At 36.7% G+C, this 22,353-nt stretch overlaps 1 protein-coding gene across 1 annotated transcript in view; it reads right to left on the bottom strand.

Annotated features, from left to right (window-relative positions):
- Positions 1 to 21,645, bottom strand: part of camta1b (calmodulin binding transcription activator 1b) — a 171,668-nt gene extending 150,023 nt beyond the window's left edge. Inside the window, exon 1 of the mRNA XM_029692636.1 lies at positions 21,552 to 21,645. Coding sequence (XP_029548496.1) covers positions 21,552 to 21,576 — 25 coding nt within the window. The 5' untranslated portion in view covers positions 21,577 to 21,645. The remainder of the gene's footprint in view (positions 1 to 21,551) is intronic.
- Positions 21,646 to 22,353: the final 708 nt, after the last annotated feature.

Raw genomic sequence — 22,353 nt, 5'->3', positions numbered from 1 at the left:
TTATTGGGTATTATTCTACAGACCGTCTATTGGGTATTATTCCGCAGACTGGCTATATATGGGTATTATTCTACAGACTGTCTATTGGGTATTATTCAGACTGCTATTATTGGTATTATTCTACAGACTGTCTATTATTGGGTATTATTCTACAGACTGTCTATTATTGGGTATTATTCTAGACTGTCTATTATTGGGTATATTCTAGACTGTCTATTATTGGGTATTATTCTACGACTGTCTATTATTGGGTGTTATTCTACAGACTGGCTATTATGGGTATTATTCTGCAGACTGGCTATTATTGGGTATTATTCTAGACTGTCATTATTGGGTATTATTCTACAGACTGCTATTATTGGGTATTATTCTGCAGTCTGTCTATTATGGGTATTATCTAGACTGTCTATTATTGGGCATTATTCTACAGACTGTCTATTTTGGGTATTTATTCTACAGACTGTCTATTATTGGGTATTATACTACAGACTGTCTATTATTGGGTATTATTCTACAGACTGTCTATTATTGGGTATTATTCTACAGACTCTATTATTGGGTATTATTCTTCAGACTGTCTATTATTGGGTATTATTCTACAGACTCTATTATTAGGTATTATTCTACAGACTGTCTATTATTGGGTATTATTCTACAGACTGTCTATTATTGGGTATTATTCTACAGACTGTCTATTATTGGGTATTATTCTACAGACTCTATTATTGGGTATTATTCTGCAGACTGGCTATTATTGGGTATTTCTGCAGACTGGCTATTATTGGGTATTATTCTAGACTGTCTATTATTGGGTATTATTCTACAGACTCTATTATTGGGTATTATTCTACAGACAGTCTATTGGGTATTATTCCGCAGACTGCTATTATTTGGTATTATGCTACAAGACTGTCTATTATTGGGTATATTCTACAGAATGTCTATTATTGAGTATTATTCTACAGACTGTCCTATTATTGGGTATTATTCTACAGAACTGTCTATTATTGGGTATTATTCTAGACTGTCTATTATTGGGTATTATTCTAGACTGTCTATTATTGGGTATTATTCTACAGACTGTCTATTATTGGGTGTTATTCTACAGACTGGCTATTATTGGGTATTATTCTGCAGACTGGCTATTATTGGGTATTATTCTAGACTGTCTATTATTGGGTATTATTCTATACTGTCTATTATTGGGTATTATTCTACAGACTGTCTATTATTGGGTATTATTCTACAGACTGTCTATTATTGGGTATTATTCTACAGACTGTCTATTATTGGGTATTATTCTACAGACTGTCTATTATTGGGTATTATTCTACAGACTCTATTATTGGGTATGATTCTGCAGACTGGCTATTAATTGGGTATTATTCTGCAGACTGGCTTTTATTGGGTATTATTCTAGACTGTCTATTATTGGGTATTATTCTACAGACTGTCTATATTGGGTATTATTCTACAGACAGTCTATTGGGTATTATTCCGCAGACTGGCTATTATTGGGTATTATTCTACAGACTGTCTATTATTGGGTATTATTCTACAGACTGTCTATTATTGGGTATTATTCTACAGACTGTCTATTATTGGGTATTATTCTACAGACTGTCTATTATTGGGTATTATTCTAGACTGTCTATTATGGGTATTATTCTACAGACTGTCTATTATTGGGTATTATTCTACAGACTGTCTATTATTGGGTGTTATTCTACAGACTGGCTATTATTGGGTATTATTCTGCAGACTGGCTATTATTGGGTATTATTCTAGACTGTCTATTATTGGGTATTATTCTACAGATGTCTATTTTGGGTATTATTCTACAGACTGTCTATTATTGGGTATTATTCTACAGACTGTCTATTATTGGTATTATTCTAGACTGTCTATTATTGGGTATTATTCTAACAGACTGTCTATATTGGGTATTATTCTACAGACTGTCTATTATTGGGTATTATACTACAGACTGTCTATTATTGGGTATTATTCTACAGACTGTCTATTATTGGGTATTATTCTACAGACTCTATTATTGGATATTATTCTACAGACTGTCTATTATTGGGTATTATTCTACAGACTCTATTATTGGGTATTATTCTACAGACTCTATTATTGGGTATTATTCTACAGACTGTCTATTATTGGGTATTATTCTACAGACTGTCTATTATTGGGTATTATTCTACAGACTCTATTATTGGGTATTATTCTGCAGACTGGCTATTATTGGGTATATTCTGCAGACTGGCTATTATTGGGTATTATTCTAGACTGTCTATTATTGGGTATTATTCTACAGACTGTCTATTATTGGGTATTATTCTACAGACAGTCTATTGGGTATTATTCCGCAGACTGGCTATTATTTGGTATTATTCTACAGACTGTCTATTATTGGGTATTATTCTACAGAATGTCTATTATTGAGTATTATTCTACAGACTGTCTATTATTGGGTATTATTCTACAGACTGTCTATTATTGGGTATTATTCTAGACTGTCTATTATTGGGTATTATTCTAGACTGTCTATTATTGGGTATTATTCTACAGACTGTCTATTATTGGGGTGGTTATTCTACAGACTGGCTATTATTGGGTATTATTCTGCAGACTGGCTATTATTGGGTATTATTCTAGACTGTCTATTATTGGGTATTATTCTACAGACTGTCTATTATTGGGTATTATTCTACAGACTGTCTATTATTGGGTATTATTCTACAGACTGTCTATTATGGGTATTATTCTACAGACTGTCTATTATTGGGTATTATTCTACAGACTGTCTATTATTGGGTATTATTCTACAGACTCTATTATTGGGTATTATTCTGCAGACTGGCTATTATTGGGTATTATTCTGCAGACTGGCTTTATTGGGTATTATTCTAGACTGTCTATTATTGGGTATTATTCTACAGACTGTCTATTATTGGGTATTATTCTACAGACAGTCTATTGGGTATTATTCCGCAGACTGGCTATTATTGGGTATTATTCTACAGACTGTCTATTATTGGGTATTATTCTACAGACTGTCTATTATTGAGTATTATTCTACAGACTGTCTATTATTGGGTATTATTCTACAGACTGTCTATTATTGGGTATTATTCTAGACTGTCTATTATTGGGTATTATTCTAGACAGTCTATTATTGGGTATATTCTACAGACTGTCTATTATTGGGTGTTATTCTACAGACTGGCTATTATTGGGTATTATTCTGCAGACTGGCTATTATTGGGTATTATTCTAGACTGTCTATTATTGGGTATTATTCTACAGACTGTCTATTATTGGGTATTATTCTACAGACTGTCTATTATTGGGGTATTATTCTACAGACTGGCTATTATTGGGTATTATTCTACAGACTTGTCTAGTATTGGTATTATTCTACAGACTGGCTATTATTGGGTATTATTCTACAGACTGTCTATTATTGGGTATTATTCTAGACTGTCTATTATTGGTATTATTCTAGACTGTCTATTATTGGGTATTATTCTACAGACTGTCTATTATGGGTGTTATTCTACAGACTGGCTATTATTGGGTATTATTCTGCAGACTGGCTATTATTGGGTATTATTCTAGACTGTCTAATATTGGGTATTATTCTACAGACTGTCTATTATTGGGTATTATTCTACAGACTGTCTATTATTGGGTATTATTCTACAGACTGTCTATTATTGGGTATTATTCTACAGACTGTCTATTATTGGGTATTATTCTACAGACTGTCTATTATTGGGTATTATTCTACAGACTCTATTATTGGGTATTATTCTGCAGACTGGCTATTATTGGGTATTATTCTGCAGACTGGCTTTTATTGGGTATTATTCTAGACTGTCTATTATTGGGTATTATTCTACAGACTGTCTATTATTGGGTATTATTCTACAGACAGTCTATTGGGTATTATTCCGCAGACTGGCTATTATTGGGTATTATTCTACAGACTGTCTATTATTGGGTATTATTCTACAGACTGTCTATTATTGAGTATTATTCTACAGACTGTCTATTATTGGGTTTTATCTACAGACTGTCTATTATTGGGTATTATTCTAGACTGTCTACTATTGGGGTATTATTCTAGACTGTCTATTATTGGGTATTATTCTACAGACTGTCTATTATGGGGTGTTATTCTACAGGACTGGCCTATTATTGGGTATTATTCCTGACAGACTGGCTATATTGGGTATTACTACTAGACTGTCTATTATTGGGTATTATTCTACAGACTGTGCTATTATTGGGTATATTCTTACAGACTGTCCTATTATTGGGTATATTCTACAGACTGGCCTATGTATTTGGGTATTATTCTAAGACTGTCTATATTGGGTATATATTCTACGACTGGTCTATTATTGGGTATTATTTCTACAGACTGTCTATTATGGGTTTATTTCTACGACCCTGTCTATTATTGGGTATTATTTCTACAGACTGTCTATTATTGGGGTATTATTCTAGCACTGTCTCTTATTGGGTATTATTCTACAGACTGTCTAGTATTGGGTATATTCTACAGGACTGTCTATTATTGGGTAGTTATTTCTGCAGACTGTCTGATTATTAGGGTATTATCTACGACTGTCTAATTATTGGGTATATTCTACAGACTGCTTATTATTGGGTATTATTCTGCAGACTGGCTATTATTGGGTATTATTCTGCAGACTGAGCTATTATTCTGCAGATGTCCTATTTTGGTATTCTTCTGCAGACTGGCTATTATTAAGATTATTCTACAGCTGTCTATTATTGGGATATTATTCTACAGACTGGCTATTATTGGGTATATTCTGCAGACTGTCTATTATTGGGTATTATTCTGCAGACTGGCTATTATTGGGTATTATTCTACAGATTGTCTATTATTGGGTATTATTCTACAGACTGGCTATTATTGGGTATTATTCTGCAGACTGTCTATTATTGGGTATTATTCTGCAGACTGGCTATTATTGGGTATTATCTACAGACTGGCTATTATTGGGTATTATTCTACAGACCTGTCTATTATTGGGTATTATTCTACAGACTGGCTATTATTGGGTATTATTCTACAGACTGTCTATTATTGGGTATTATTCTACAGACTGTCTATTATTGGGTATTATTCTAGACTGTCTATTACTTGGGTATTATTTACAGACTGGCCTATTATTGGGTATTATTCCTATGACTGTCTATTATTGAGTATTATTCTACAGACAGTCTATTATTGGGTATTATTCTACAGACTGGTTATTATTGGGTATTATTCTACAGACTGTCTATTATTGGATATTATTCTACAGACTGTCTATTATTGGGTATTATTCTGCAGTCTGTCTATTATTGGGTATTATTCTACAGACTGTCTATTATTGGGTATATTCTAGACTGTCTATTATTGGGTATTATTCTACAGACTGTCTATTATTGGGTATTATTCTACAGACTGTCTATTATTGGGTATTATACTACAGACTGTCTATTATTGGGTATTATTCTACAGACTGTCTATTATTGGGTATTATTCTACAGACTCTATTATTGGGTATTATTCTACAGACTGTCTATTATTGGGTATTATTCTACAGACTCTATTATTGGGTATTATTCTACAGACTGTCTATTATTGGGTATTATTCTACAGACTGTCTATTATTGGGTATTATTCTACAGACTGTCTATTATTGGGTATTATTCTACAGACTCTATTATTGGGTATTATTCTGCAGACTGGCTATTATTGGGTATTATTCTGCAGACTGGCTATTATTGGGTATTATTCTAGACTGTCTATTATTGGGTATTATTCTACAGACTGTCTATTATTGGGTATTATTCTACAGACAGTCTATTGGGTATTATTCCGCAGACTGGCTATTATTTGGTATTATTCTACAGACTGTCTATTATTGGGTATTATTCTACAGACTGTCTATTATTGAGTATTATTCTACAGACTGTCTATTATTGGGTATTATTCTACAGACTGTCTATTATTGGGTATTATTCTAGACTGTCTATTATTGGGTATTATTCTAGACTGTCTATTATTGGGTATTATTCTACAGACTGTCTATTATTGGGTGTTATTCTACAGACTGGCTATTATTGGGTATTATTCTGCAGACTGTCTATTATTGGGTATTATTCTAGACTGTCTATTATTGGGTATTATTCTACAGACTGTCTATTATTGGGTATTATTCTACAGACTGTCTATTATTGGGTATTATTCTACAGACAGTCTATTGGGTATTATTCCGCAGACTGGCTATTATTGGGTATTATTCTACAGACTGTCTATTATTGGGTATTATTCTACAAACTGTCTATTATTGAGTATTTTTCTACAGACTGTCTATTATTGGGTATTATTCTACAGACTGTCTATTATTGGGTATTATTCTGCAGTCTGTCTATTATTGGGTATTATTCTAGACTGTCTATTATTGGGTATTATTCTACAGACTGTCTATTATTGGGTGTTATTCTACAGACTGGCTATTATTGGGTATTATTCTGCAGACTGGCTATTATTGGGTATTATTCTAGACTGTCTATTATTGGGTATTATTCTACAGACTGTCTATTATTGGGTATTATTCTACAGACTGTCTATTATTGGGTATTATTCTACAGACTGGCTATTATTGGGTATTATTCTACAGACTGTCTATTATTGGGTATTATTCTACAGACTGGCTATTATTGGGTATTATTCTACAGACTGTCTATTATTGGGTATTATTCTACAGACTGTCTATTATTGGGTATTATTCTACAGACTCTATTATTGGGTATTATTCTACAGACTGTCTATTATTGGGTATTATTCTACAGACTGTCTATTATTGGGTATTATTCTACAGACTGGCTATTATTGGGTATTATTCTACAGACTGTCTATTATTGGGTATTATTCTACAGACTGTCTATTATTGGGTATTATTCTGCAGACTGTCTATTATTGGGTATTATTCTACGACTGTCTATTATGGGTATTATTCTACAGACTGTCATTATTGGGTATTATTCTACTGTCTATTATTGGGTATTATTCTAGACTGGCTATTATGGGTATTATCTACAGACTGTCTATATTGGGTGTTATTCTACAGACTGGCTATTATTGGGTATTATTCTGCAGACTGGCTATATTGGGTATTATTCTAGACTGTCTATTATTGGGTATTATTCTACAGACTGTCTATTATTGGGTATTATTCTACAGACTGTCTATTATTGGGTATTATTCTACAGACTGGCTATTATTGGGTATTATTCTACAGACTGTCTATTATTGGGTATTATTCTACAGACTGGCTATTATTGGGTATTATTCTACAGACTGTCTATTATTGGGTATTATTCTACAGACTGTCTATTATTGGGTATTATTCTACAGACTGTCTATTATTGGGTATTATTCTACAGACTGGCTATTATTGGGTATTATTCTGCAGACTGTCTATTATTTGGTATTATTCTGCAGACTGGCTATTATTAAGTATTATTCTACAGACTGTCTATTATTGGGTATTATTCTACAGACTGGCTATTATTGGGTATTATTCTGCAGACTGTCTATTATTGGGTATTATTCTGCAGACTGGCTATTATTGGGTATTATTCTACAGATTGTCTATTATTGGGTATTATTCTACAGACTGGCTATTATTGGGTATTATTCTGCAGACCTGTCTATTATTGGGTATTATTCTGCAGACTGGCTATTATTGGGTATTATTCTACAGACTGGCTATTATTGGGTATTATTCTACAGACTGTCTATTATTGGGTATTATTCTACAGACTGGCTATTATTGGGTATTATTCTACAGACTGTCTATTATTGGGTATTATTCTACAGACTGTCTATTATTGGGTATTATTCTAGACTGTCTATTATTGGGTATTATTCTACAGACTGGCTATTATTGGGTATTATTCTAGACTGTCTATTATTGAGTATTATTCTACAGACAGTCTACTATTGGGTATTACTCTACAGACTGGTTATTATTGGGTATTATTCTACAGACTGTCTATTATTGGGTATTATTCTACAGACTGTCTATTATTGGGTATTATTCTGCAGTCTGTCTATTATTGGGTATTATTCTACAGACTGTCTATTATTGGGTATTATTCTAGACTGTCTATTATTGGGTATTATTCTAGACTGTCTATTATTGGGTATTATTCTACAGACTGTCTATTATTGGGTATTATTCTACAGACTGTCTATTATTGGGTATTATTCTACAGACTGTCTATTATTGGGTATTATTCTACAGACTCTATTATTGGGTATTATTCTACAGACTGTCTATTATTGGGTATTATTCTACAGACTGTCTATTATTGGGTATTATTCTACAGACTCTATTATTGGGTATTATTCTGCAGACTGGCTATTATTGGGTATTATTCTGCAGACTGGCTATTATTGGGTATTATTCTAGACTGTCTATTATTGGGTATTATTCTACAGACTGTCTATTATTGGGTATTATTCTACAGACAGTCTATTGGGTATTATTCCGCAGACTGGCTATTATTGGGTATTATTCTACAGACTGTCTGTTATTGGGTATTATTCTACAGACTGTCTATTATTGGGTATTATTCTACAGACTGTCTATTATTGGGTATTATTCTACAGACTGGCTATTATTGGGTATTATTCTACAGACTGTCTATTATTGGGTATTATTCTACAGACTGGCTATTATTGGGTATTATTCTACAGACTGTCTATTATTGGGTATTATTCTACAGACTGTCTATTATTGGGTATTATTCTACAGACTGTCTATTATTGGGTATTATTCTACAGACAGGCTATTATTGGGTATTATTCTACAGACTGGTTATTATTGGGTATTATTCTACAGACTGTCTATTATTGGGTATTATTCTACAGACTGTCTATTATTGGGTATTATTCTGCAGTCTGTCTATTATTGGGTATTATTCTACAGACTGTCTATTATTGGGTATTATTCTAGACTGTCTATTATTGGGTATTATTCTACAGACTGTCTATTATTGGGTATTATTCTACAGACTGTCTATTATTGGGTATTATTCTACAGACTGTCTATTATTGGGTATTATTCTACAGACTGTCTATTATTGGGTATTATTCTACAGACTCTATTATTGGGTATTATTCTACAGACTGTCTATTATTGGGTATTATTCTACAGACTGTCTATTATTGGGTATTATTCTACAGACTGTCTATTATTGGGTATTATTCTACAGACTCTATTATTGGGTATTATTCTGCAGACTGGCTATTATTGGGTATTATTCTGCAGACTGGCTATTATTGGGTATTATTCTAGACTGTCTATTATTGGGTATTATTCTACAGACTGTCTATTATTGGGTATTATTCTACAGACAGTCTATTGGGTATTATTCCGCAGACTGGCTATTATTGGGTATTATTCTACAGACTGTCTATTATTGGGTATTATTCTACAGACTGTCTATTATTGAGTATTATTCTACAGACTGTCTATTATTGGGTATTATTCTACAGACTGTCTATTATTGGGTATTATTCTAGACTGTCTATTATTGGGAATTATTCTAGACTGTCTATTATTGGGTATTATTCTACAGACTGTCTATTATTGGGTGTTATTCTACAGACTGGCTATTATTGGGTATTATTCTGCAGACTGGCTATTATTGGGTATTATTCTAGACTGTCTATTATTGGGTATTATTCTACAGACTGTCTATTATTGGGTATTATTCTACAGACTGTCTATTATTGGGTATTATTCTACAGACTGGCTATTATTGGGTATTATTCTACAGACTGTCTATTATTGGGTATTATTCTACAGACTGGCTATTATTGGGTATTATTCTACAGACTGTCTATTATTGGGTATTATTCTACAGACTGTCTATTATTGGGTATTATTCTACAGACTGGCTATTATTGGGTTTTATTCTGCAGACTGTCTATTATTTCGTATTATTCTGCAGACTGGCTATTATTAAGTATTATTCTACAGACTGTCTATTATTGGGTATTATTCTACAGACTGGCTATTATTGGGTATTATTCTGCAGACTGTCTATTATTGGGTATTATTCTGCAGACTGGCTATTATTGGGTATTATTCTACAGATTGTCTATTATTGGGTATTATTCTACAGACTGGCTATTATTGGGTATTATTCTGCAGACTGTCTATTATTGGGTATTATTCTGCAGACTGGCTATTATTGGGTATTATTCTACAGACTGGCTATTATTGGGTATTATTCTACAGACTGTCTATTATTGGGTATTATTCTACAGACTGGCTATTATTGGGTATTATTCTACAGACTGTCTAATATTGGGTATTATTCTACAGACTGTCTATTATTGGGTATTATTCTAGACTGTCTATTATTGGGTATTATTCTACAGACTGGCTATTATTGGGTATTATTCTACAGACTGGCTATTATTGGGTATTATTCTACAGACTGTCTATTATTGGGTATTATTCTACAGACTGGCTATTATTGGGTATTATTCTACAGACTGTCTATTATTGGGTATTATTCTACAGACTGTCTATTATTGGGTATTATTCTACAGACTGTCTATTATTGGGTATTATTCTACAGACAGGCTATTATTGGGTATTATTCTACAGACTGGTTATTATTGGGTATTATTCTACAGACTGTCTATTATTGGGTATTATTCTACAGACTGTCTATTATTGGGTATTATTCTGCAGTCTGTCTATTATTGGGTATTATTCTACAGACTGTCTATTATTGGGTATTATTCTAGACTGTCTATTATTGGGTATTATTCTACAGACTGTCTATTATTGGGTATTATTCTACAGACTGTCTATTATTGGGTATTATTCTACAGACTGTCTATTATTGGGTATTATTCTACAGACTGTCTATTATTGGGTATTATTCTACAGACTCTATTATTGGGTATTATTCTACAGACTGTCTATTATTGGGTATTATTCTACAGACTGTCTATTATTGGGTATTATTCTACAGACTGTCTATTATTGGGTATTATTCTACAGACTCTATTATTGGGTATTATTCTGCAGACTGGCTATTATTGGGTATTATTCTGCAGACTGGCTATTATTGGGTATTATTCTAGACTGTCTATTATTGGGTATTATTCTACAGACTGTCTATTATTGGGTATTATTCTACAGACAGTCTATTGGGTATTATTCCGCAGACTGGCTATTATTGGGTATTATTCTACAGACTGTCTATTATTGGGTATTATTCTACAGACTGTCTATTATTGGGTATTATTCTACAGACTGTCTATTATTGGGTATTATTCTACAGACTGGCTATTATTGGGTATTATTCTACAGACTGTCTATTATTGGGTATTATTCTACAGACTGGCTATTATTGGGTATTATTCTACAGACTGTCTATTATTGGGTATTATTCTACAGACTGTCTATTATTGGGTATTATTCTACAGACTGTCTATTATTGGGTATTATTCTACAGACAGGCTATTATTGGGTATTATTCTACAGACTGGTTATTATTGGGTATTATTCTACAGACTGTCTATTATTGGGTATTATTCTACAGACTGTCTATTATTGGGTATTATTCTGCAGTCTGTCTATTATTGGGTATTATTCTACAGACTGTCTATTATTGGGTATTATTCTAGACTGTCTATTATTGGGTATTATTCTACAGACTGTCTATTATTGGGTATTATTCTACAGACTGTCTATTATTGGGTATTATTCTACAGACTGTCTATTATTGGGTATTATTCTACAGACTGTATTATTGGGTATTATTCTACAGACTGTCTATTATTGGGTATTATTCTACAGACTGTCTATTATTGGGTATTATTCTACAGACTCTATTATTGGGTATTATTCTGCAGACTGGCTATTATTGGGTATTATTCTGCAGACTGGCTATTATTGGGTATTATTCTAGACTGTCTATTATTGGGTATTATTCTACAGACAGTCTATTGGGTATTATTCCGCAGACTGGCTATTATTGGGTATTATTCTACAGACTGTCTATTATTGGGTATTATTCTACAGACTGTCTATTATTGAGTATTATTCTACAGACTGTCTATTATTGGGTATTATTCTACAGACTGTCTATTATTGGGTATTATTCTAGACTGTCTATTATTGGGTATTATTCTAGACTGTCTATTATTGGGTATTATTCTACAGACTGTCTATTATTGGGTGTTATTCTACAGACTGGCTATTATTGGGTATTATTCTGCAGACTGGCTATTATTGGGTATTATTCTAGACTGTCTATTATTGGGTATTATTCTGCAGACTGGCTATTATTGGGTATTATTCTAGACTGTCTATTATTGGGTATTATTCTACAGACTGTCTATTATTGGGTATTATTCTACAGACAGTCTATTGGGTATTATTCCGCAGACTGGCTATTATTGGGTATTATTCTACAGACTGTCTATTATTGGGTATTATTCTACAGACTGTCTATTATTGAGTATTATTCTACAGACTGTCTATTATTGGTATTATTCTACAGACTGTCTATTATTGGGTATTATTCTAGACTGTCTATTATTGGGTATTATTCTAGACTGTCTATTATTGGGTATTATTCTACAGACTGTCTATTATTGGGTGTTATTCTACAGACTGGCTATTATTGGGTATTATTCTGCAGACTGGCTATTATTGGGTATTATTCTAGACTGTCTATTATTGGGTATTATTCTACAGACTGTCTATTATTGGGTATTATTCTACAGACTGTCTATTATTGGGTATTATTCTACAGACTGGCTATTATTGGGTATTATTCTACAGACTGTCTATTATTGGGTATTATTCTACAGACTGGCTATTATTGGGTATTATTCTACAGACTGTCTATTATTGGGTATTATTCTACAGACTGTCTATTATTGGGTATTATTCTACAGACTGTCTATTATTGGGTATTATTCTACAGACTGTCTATTATTGGGTATTATTCTGCAGACTGTCTATTATTTGGTATTATTCTGCAGACTGGCTATTATTAAGTATTATTCTACAGACTGTCTATTATTGGGTATTATTCTACAGACTGGCTATTATTGGGTATTATTCTGCAGACTGTCTATTATTGGGTATTATTCTGCAGACTGGCTATTATTGGGTATTATTCTACAGATTGTCTATTATTGGGTATTATTCTACAGACTGGCTATTATTGGGTATTATTCTGCAGACTGTCTATTATTGGGTATTATTCTGCAGACTGGCTATTATTGGGTATTATTCTACAGACTGGCTATTATTGGGTATTTTTCTACAGACTGTCTATTATTGGGTATTATTCTACAGACTGTCTATTATTGGGTATTATTCTACAGACTGTCTATTATTGGGTATTATTCTAGACTGTCTATTATTGGGTATTATTCTACAGACTGGCTATTATTGGGTATTATTCTAGACTGTCTATTATTGAGTATTATTCTACAGACAGTCTATTATTGGGTATTATTCTACAGACTGTCTATTATTGGGTATTATTCTACAGACAGTCTATTATTGGGTATTATTCTACAGACTGGCTATTATTGTGTATTATTCTACAGACTGTCTATTATTGGGTATTATTCTAGACTGTCTATTATTGGGTATTATTCTACAGACAGTCTATTATTTGGTATTATTCTACAGACTGTCTATTATTGGGTATTATTCTAGACTGTCTATTATTGGGTATTATTCTAGACTGTCTATTATTGGGTATTATTCTACAGACTGTCTATTATTGGGTATTATTCTACAGACTGTCTATTATTGGGTATTATTCTACAGACAGGCTATTATTGGGTATTATTCTACAGACTGGCTATTATTGGGTATTATTCTACAGACTGGCTATTATTAGGTATTATTCTAGACTGTCTATTATTGTGTATTATTCTACAGACTGGCTATTATTGGGTATTATTCTACAGACTGTCTATTATTGGGTATTATTCTACAGACTCTATTATTGGGTATTATTCTACAGACTGTCTATTATTGGGTATTATTCTACAGACAGTCTATTATTGTAGTGAGCTCCGTCCCTAAATAAGACCAGATTTGGTTGGTCCAGACCAGGCCAAATTTGAAACAATCAAAGAGTTTGGACATCACAGTACAGCACAGTAGAGCAAAGTGCAGTAGAGTACAGTAAAGTAGATATGTTCAGTTAAGTAGAGTACAATATACTGTACTCTAGTGTGCTTTACTGTACTGAACTCTGCTGTACTTTTCTTTACTGTACTGTTCTCTACTGTGCTGTGCAAACTTGTGAAACATAGACCACTATGACTGGTTCAGATTTGGTCCAGCCAGGGCGGACTGAACAAATTTCAACTACTTTTCAACGTCCATGGACGTCCAGTGTCGGTCACTGCTCAGTGGGTGAGGATGCTTGTTACAGTAAATGGAAAGGGGGTAGCTGGTAGGTGTCATGCAGTGGGGGCTGCTGAGGGGAGGACGACTCATAATCATGGCTGGAATGGAACAAATGGATACCATTTCACCGATTCCGCTCCAGCCATTACCACGAGCCCGTCGTCCACAATTAAGGTGCCACCAACCTCATATGGTGTCATGGTAGGTTTCAGTAAGAGTCAGGAGAGGTGACATTAACGGAAGAGAGGGAGAGTGAGATGGAGGGGTTGTCCAGACTATTTTCACAGTCTTTCTTTGACGACCAGACGACAGAAAGAGGAAAAGAAAACAGTTATGACAGTTATAACAGTATGCCAGTGGAAAGGAGGACAGTAGCAGGAGACACTATGAGCTGAACATAACAGTATGCCAGTGGAAAGGAGGACAGTAGCAGGTGAACCTATGAGCTGAACATAACAGTATGCCAGTGGAAAGGAGGACAGTAGCAGGTGACCCTATGAGGTGAACATAACAGTATGCCAGTGGAAAGGAGGACAGTAGCAGGAGACCCTATGAGCTGAACATAACAGTATGCCAGTGGAAAGGAGGACAGTAGCAGGTGACACTATGAGCTGAACATAACAGTATGCCAGTGGAAAGGAGGACAGTAGCAGGTGACACTATGAGCTGAACATAACAGTATGCCAGTGGAAAGGAGGACAGTAGCAGGTGACACTATGAGCTGAACATAACAGTATGCCAGTGGAAAGGAGGACAGTAGTACTGAACATAACAGTATGCCAGTGGAAAGGAGAACAGTAGTACTGAACATAACAGTATGCCAGTGGAAAGGAGGACAGTAGTACTGAACATAACAGTATGCCAGTTGAAAGGAGAACAGTAGTACTGAACATAACAGTATGCCAGTGGAAAGGAGAACAGTAGTACTGAACATAACAGTATGCCAGTGGAAAGGAGAACAGTAGTACTGAACATAACAGTATGCCAGTGGAAAGGAGAACAGTAGTACTGAACATAACAGTATGCCAGTTGAAAGGAGAACCGTAGCAGGGGAACCAACTGTGGTTTGTGACTACTATGATTTCCCATTGTAGCCAATACAATTGCAGTAATTCCGTTACCGATTTGGTAGCAGAATTACGAGTTTTAACCACTTAAGAATTCAGAAACAAACACTAACTAATTGGTAGGTCTACCACTATTTGTTACTTCTGTGAACTTTCATACATTTTCCGTCCTCATGACTGAGAGGAATTAGAAAATATCTGAAAGATATGTGGGTTTTTGGTAACAGAATCACAAGACAACATATCTTAAACTTACAGCAGGCAAATTATTTCTCCAAAACGAAATCATGTGTCGATATTAGTTGGCAGGGGTCTTTACTTCAACATTGTGTTTTTATGTATTTCTAATACATTATATATACAAAAGTATGTGGATATCCCTTCAAATCAAATAATCAAATTTTATTTGCCATATGCGCCGAAATGCTTACTTACAAGGCCTTAACCAACAATGCAGTTCAAGAAATAGAGTTAAGAAAATATTTACTAAATAAACTAAAGTAAAAATAAACTAAAAAGTAGCAAAATAAAATAACAATAACAAGGCTATATACAGGGGGTACCGCTACCAGGTCAATGTGCGGGGGTACAGGTTTGTCGAGATCAATTGTACATGTAGGTAGGGGTAAAGTGACTATGCTTAGGAAGCCTGGCCCCAGTGATGTACTGGACCGTACGCACTACCCTCTGTAGTGCCTTATGGTCGGATGCCGAGCAGTTGCCATACCAGGCGGTGATGCAACCAGTCAAGATGTTCTTGATGGTGCAGCTGTTCAACTTTTTGAGGTTCTGGGGACCCATGCCAAATCTTTTCAGTCTCCTGAGGGGGAAACGGTGTTGACGTTCCCTCTTCACGAGTGTCTTGGTGTGTTTGGACCATGATAGTTTGTTGGGGATGTGGACACCAAGGAACTTGAAACTCTTGACCAACTCCACTACATCCCCCTCGATGTGATTGGGGGCGTGTTCGGGCCCTCCTTTTCCTGTAGTCCATGATCAGCTCCTTTGATGATGGTGTTGATGTGAGCAATGACCACCTTTCAAAGCACTTCATGGCTACAGACGTGAGTGCTACGGGGCGGTAATAATTTAGGCAGGTTACCTTCGCTTTCTTGGGCACAGGGACTATGGTGGTCTGCTTGAAACATGTAGGTATTACGTACTCAGTCATGGAGAGGTTGAAAATGTCAGTGAAAACACTTTCCAGTTGATCCGCGCATGCTCTGAGTACTCTTCCTGGTAATCCGTCTGCCGGGCCTTTTGAATGTTGACCTGTTTAAAAGGTCTTGCTCACAGAGCGTGATCACACAGTTGTCCGGAACAGCTGGTGCACTCATACAGGCATTTAGCTTGTCTGGTAGGCTCGCGTCGCTGGGTTTCCCTTTGTCGTCCGTAATAGTTTGTAAGCCCTGCCATGATGAGTGTCAGAGCCGGTGTAGTAGGATTCAATCTTAGTCTTGTATTGACGCTTTGCATGTTTGATGGTTCGTCTGAGGGCATAGCGGGATTTTTTATAAGCGTCCGGATTAGTCTCCTGCTCCTTGAAAGCGGCAGCTCTAGCCTTTAGCTCGGTGTGGATGTTGCCTGTAATCCATGGATTCTGGTTGGGATATGTACGCATGGTCACTGTGGGGACAACGTCGTTGATGCACTTATTGACGAAGCCGGTGACTGAGGTGGTTTACAGCTTATCATGAGGTACTCTGCCTCATGCGAGCAATAAATTGAGACTTCCTTAATATTAGACATCGCACACCAGCTGTTATTGACAAATAGACACACACCACCACCCCTCGTCTTACCAGATGTAGTTGTTCTGTCCTGCCGATGCACTGAAAACCGAGCCAAGTGTACAGTATATTATCCGTGTCGTTGTTCAGCCACGACTTGGTGAAACATAGGATACTAAATCAACTCAAATTTATTTATATAGCCCTTCTTACATCAGCTGATATCTCAAAGTGCTGTACAGAAACCCAGCCTAAAACCCCAAACAGCAAGCAATGCCGGTGTAGAAGCTACAGTTTTTAATGTCCCATTGGTAGGATAGTCTCGAACGGAGATCATCCAGTTTAATCTCCAGTGATTGCACATTGGCCATTAGAACGGATGGTAGAGGCGGGTTACCCACTTGCAGACGAATTCTCACAAGGCACCCTGATCTCCGCCCCTGTATTCACGTATTTTTTTCATGCGAATGACGGGGATTTGGGCCTGGTCTCGGGGAAGCAGTATATCCTTTGCGTCGGACTCATTAAAGGAAAAATCTTCATCCAGTTCGAGGTGAGTAATCGCTGTTCTGATATACAGAAGCTTTTTTGGTCATAAGAGATGGTAGCAGCAACATTATGTACAAAATAAGTTACAAACAATGCCAAAAAAACAAACATGAAATAGCACAGTTGGTTAGGAGCCCGTAAAACGGCAACCATCCCCTGGCACCATTATTAAGTTCAAATTAGTGGATACTTCTATTTCAGCCACAGCTGTTACTGACAGGTATATAAAATCAAGCACATAGCCATGCAATCTCCATAGACAAACATTGGCAGTAGAATGGCCTTAGTCGGTGACTTTCAAAGTGGCATCATCATAGGATGCCACCTTTCCAACATGTCAGTTCATCAAATTTCTGCAAGGCTAGAGCTGCCCCGGTCAACTGTAAGTGCTGTTATTGTGAAGTGGAAACGTTTAGGAGCAACAACATCTCAGCCGCAAAGTGGTAGGCCACAGAAGCTCACAGAATGGGACCACCGAGTGCTGAAGACCATAGCGCGTAAACATTGTCTGTCCTCAGTTGCAACATTCACTACTGAGTTCTAAACTGCCTCTGAAAGCAACATCAGCCCAAGAACTGTTCGTCGGCAGCTTCATGAAATGTGTTTCCATGGCCAAGCAGCCGCACAAAAACCAAAGTTTACCATGTGCAATGCCAAGCATCGGCTGGAGTGGTGTAAAGCTTGCCGCCATTGGACTCTGAAGCAGTGGAAATGCGTTCTCTGGAGTGATGAATCACGCTACCCCATCTTGCAATCCGACGAACTAATCTGGGTTTGGCGGATGACAGGAGAACGCTACCTGCCCAAATGCATAGTGCCAACTGTAAAGTTTGGCGGAGGAGGAATAATGGTCTGGGGCTGTTTTTCATGGTTCGAGCTAGGCCTCTTAGTTCTAGTGAAGGGAAATCTTAACGCTACAGCATACAATGACATTCTAAACAATTCTGTGCTTCCAATTTTGAGGCAACAGTTTGGGAAGGCTCTTTCCTGTTTCAGCATGACAATGCCTCCATGCAAAAAGCAAGGTCCATTCACAAATGATTTGTCAAGATTGCTGTGGAAGAACTTGACTGGCCTGCACAGAGCCCTGACCTCAACCCCATCGAACACCTTTGGGATGAATTGGATTGCAGACTGCGAGCCAGGCCTAATTGCATCAGTGCCCGACCTCACTAATGCTCTTGTGGCTGAATGGAATCAAGTCTCCGCAGCAATGTTCCAACATCTAGTGGAAAGCCTTCCCAGAAGAGTGGAGGCTGTTATAGCAGCAACTCCATATTAATGCCCATGATGTTGGAATGAGATGTTCGACGAGCAGTTGTCCAAATAATTTTGGTCATGTAGTGAACCTTTTAATACTTTTTCTGGTACATGTTGTTTAAGTTTTTTTCTTTGTATTATCTTTTACCAGATCAAATGTGTTATTTTCTCCTACATGAATTTAACATTTCTACAAACTTCAAAGTGTTTCCTTTAAAATGGTACCAAGAATATGCATATCCTTGCTTCAGGTCCTGAGCTACAGGCAGTAAGGTTTGGGTATGTCATTTTAGGCGAAAATTGAAAAAAAGGTTCAGCTCCTTAAGAGTCTAAGACCCCTTTTCCATCTATTTGACCAGAAATCAAAGCCTTTGCTTAGTCCTAATCTTTAGAATGGAAAATGGTTGAAAAATGTATATGCCTTAATTTCTCAAAAAATATACACTCTTTGCTTTGATTTGACACCCAATTTGACATGCTCCTATAAACTTCACATGTTGGTGCTGATGGGTCCTTTTACATGGAAATGCCAGTAAGCAATATCACATCATCATACAAAGCAAGGCGTCTTATCAACATCAGCTAAATTTAAATCAGCCAAAAATGACATTGACTCTTCCTAATGCAATGTGGACATTCCTCAATGGTAGGCTAAAATTGGGAATTTAGAATTTTGTTATTTGTTATAGAACCCTGTTATAATGTATGATGATGTCATATTATTGAGTCTGCCTTTAAATTCACTATCATTTCTTAAATAACATCAATGTAAAGGATATGACATGTTCAAACATGCAAATGATTTTGTTCTCTAATTCAAATGGACTTGGATCTATTCCTCCAGGCATCAGTAACGAGGGGGAGTTGAGTGGCACTGAAGATCCCAGCTTACAGTGCAGGTTGAGAGACAGATACTATGACCAACAAAAGACACTGAGTATACCAAACGTTAGGAACACCTTCCTAATATTGAGATGCACCCCCCCTTTTGCCCCCATTCTTGATACACACAGGAAACTGTTGAGTGTGAAAACCCCAGCAGCATTGCAGCTCTTGACACAAACCAGTGCACCTGGCACCTACTACCATACCCCGTTCATAGGCACTTCCATTTTATGTCTTGCCCATTCACCCTCTGAATGGCAAATATACACAATCAATGTCTCAATTGTCTAAAGGGTTAAATATACTTATTTAACCTGTCTTCTCCCCCTCATCTACAGTGATTAATGTGGACTTAACAAGCGACATCAATAAGGGATCATAGCTTTTATCTGGATTTACCTGGTCAGTCAATGTCATGGTAAGAGCAGGTGTTCCTTATGTTTTGTACACTCAGTGTATATCCCCAGAATATACAATGATGCTGTAGCTAGATCAAAAATCGCTTTATTGGCACACATTGCTCCCACCCACACACAAGTATGCAAGTATGCTGCATGCACAAACACAAACACACAATGCTTATCTTTCTTTTGTGACACACTAACTATGAATAGTAGCAAGAAAGATGTTGACCACAAAGTACCCTCTGTTGTGTATCTCATTCACACCAGGGAGTGAAGTCTACCTTCAGGGAATTCCTCAACAGAACAGAAAGACTTGGCCCCTGGTCACAGATGTCAGTCAGTTCAAAGTCTAGTTTTGATTTACATTTGGTTGAGTTATCAACTGTCCTGAATTCAACGTGAAGAAAAAAATGGCACCATGTCATTGGATTTAGGTGAGTGTGTTTTTAAATGATTTGGAATCAATGTACTGTTTTCTTATAATACTGGCATGGCATATAGCACACGCTCTTCAGACCGCCTTGCAGTATGTTCCGCGTAGAATCATCATCAATCAACTCTCCATCGTCTACAGCGTGTAAAAAACAACATCACATTGTGGCTGACCGCACAGACTGCGGGGTTGCGTGCGTGAGGAGGAATCGCACTACAGATGATACACGGACGATTTCGTGCTTTACCAGCGTGTGTGTGTGGGGGGGGATGCCTGAGCTGAGAAAGCATCTGAATTCCTCCAGCGTGAAGCTCTCACAACCACTCAGATCCTGTTACGCTCAGCCGCGTAAACCTGCTACCCAGGGGAGACGCTGACACGCAAAGCAACGAAGAAAACAACATTCTCACGTACTGTATCTAAACAAACACACTCGTTTGCATTATATCCCCATATTTTCAAACCTGCTCTCGGTAACCGTTTGTCATCGAGCTGAAGTCTGTGGCTGCCTGTAGCCTATCTCAGCATCGCTTCAGTGTCCGTGTTTTCAGGACAGGACAGGACTGGGAGAGAGCGAGAGATGGAAAAGGGGAAAGCTCCTCCATCTCTCTATTCCTCCATCCCCTTACCTGAACCCAACGTCTTATCTCGCTCTCCCTTTTTTCGAGCTCAACAACAACCACAGAATCATCACCTTATTTCTCTCTTACCTTCCGGCTTGTTTTCGGCAGCCATTTCCCCTCCGCGCGCCTCATCCCTCCTCCTCCTCCTCCTCCTCGCGACCTGGGGGGGACCACGCGCGTGCACGGCGAGGACAACTCAAGGAGGGGGGCGGGGCGCAATGGGCGAGCCCGCTCAACACAGCTACTCTATTGGTTAGAGGCGTGATGATTGACAGCGGGGCTCCTCGGTGATGCCTCGTGAACTCGCAGAATCCATATTGCTCTGTGTGAGTCCATCATTCCAGTTTTGTATCTAGCTAACTTTGTCTCCGCCCAATCTCTCTCTCTCTCTCTCTCTCGCGCTATCTCTGTCTCTCTCTCTCTCGCTCTCTCTGTCTCTCAGCCACAGAGGCGATGTGAGGAGATACAACCAAATTCCGCCATCAGTACACATCTGCCAAAGCTCTCTGATAGCCTACTGACTATGATTGCAGGTCGTTGTTGTAAATGGGTTCACAATGACTTACGAGGCCAACTCAAACATAAGTATTTTTGTAAACAACACGCAGTTTCTTCCTTTTTAGTGGTCTAGGCCTAGTCTGGATACCAGTATTTTTAGATAACATTCCACGCCTTGCCTCTCCTGTCATTTGGGAAATAGATGAACAGAGAAGGCAACCAGGCTAGTCTAGGCCTATTTCACTAAAACTCATTCTATTCAGGAAATAAAGGGAAATCCAATTAATACATTTTCATTATTTACAGAGACACATGATTGCTTCATTCTAATTCTAAGCCCAGGTCGATAACAAGGACCTAATCGGTCTTTAACCTTGCATCTCTCTCAGGT

This window comes from Salmo trutta, chromosome 16 (assembly GCF_901001165.1).
Source record: "Salmo trutta chromosome 16, fSalTru1.1, whole genome shotgun sequence".
NCBI lineage: Eukaryota > Metazoa > Chordata > Actinopteri > Salmoniformes > Salmonidae > Salmo > Salmo trutta.
The sequence above is the reverse complement of the archived record's forward strand: the minus strand, read 5'-3'. Positions and strand labels throughout refer to the sequence as shown.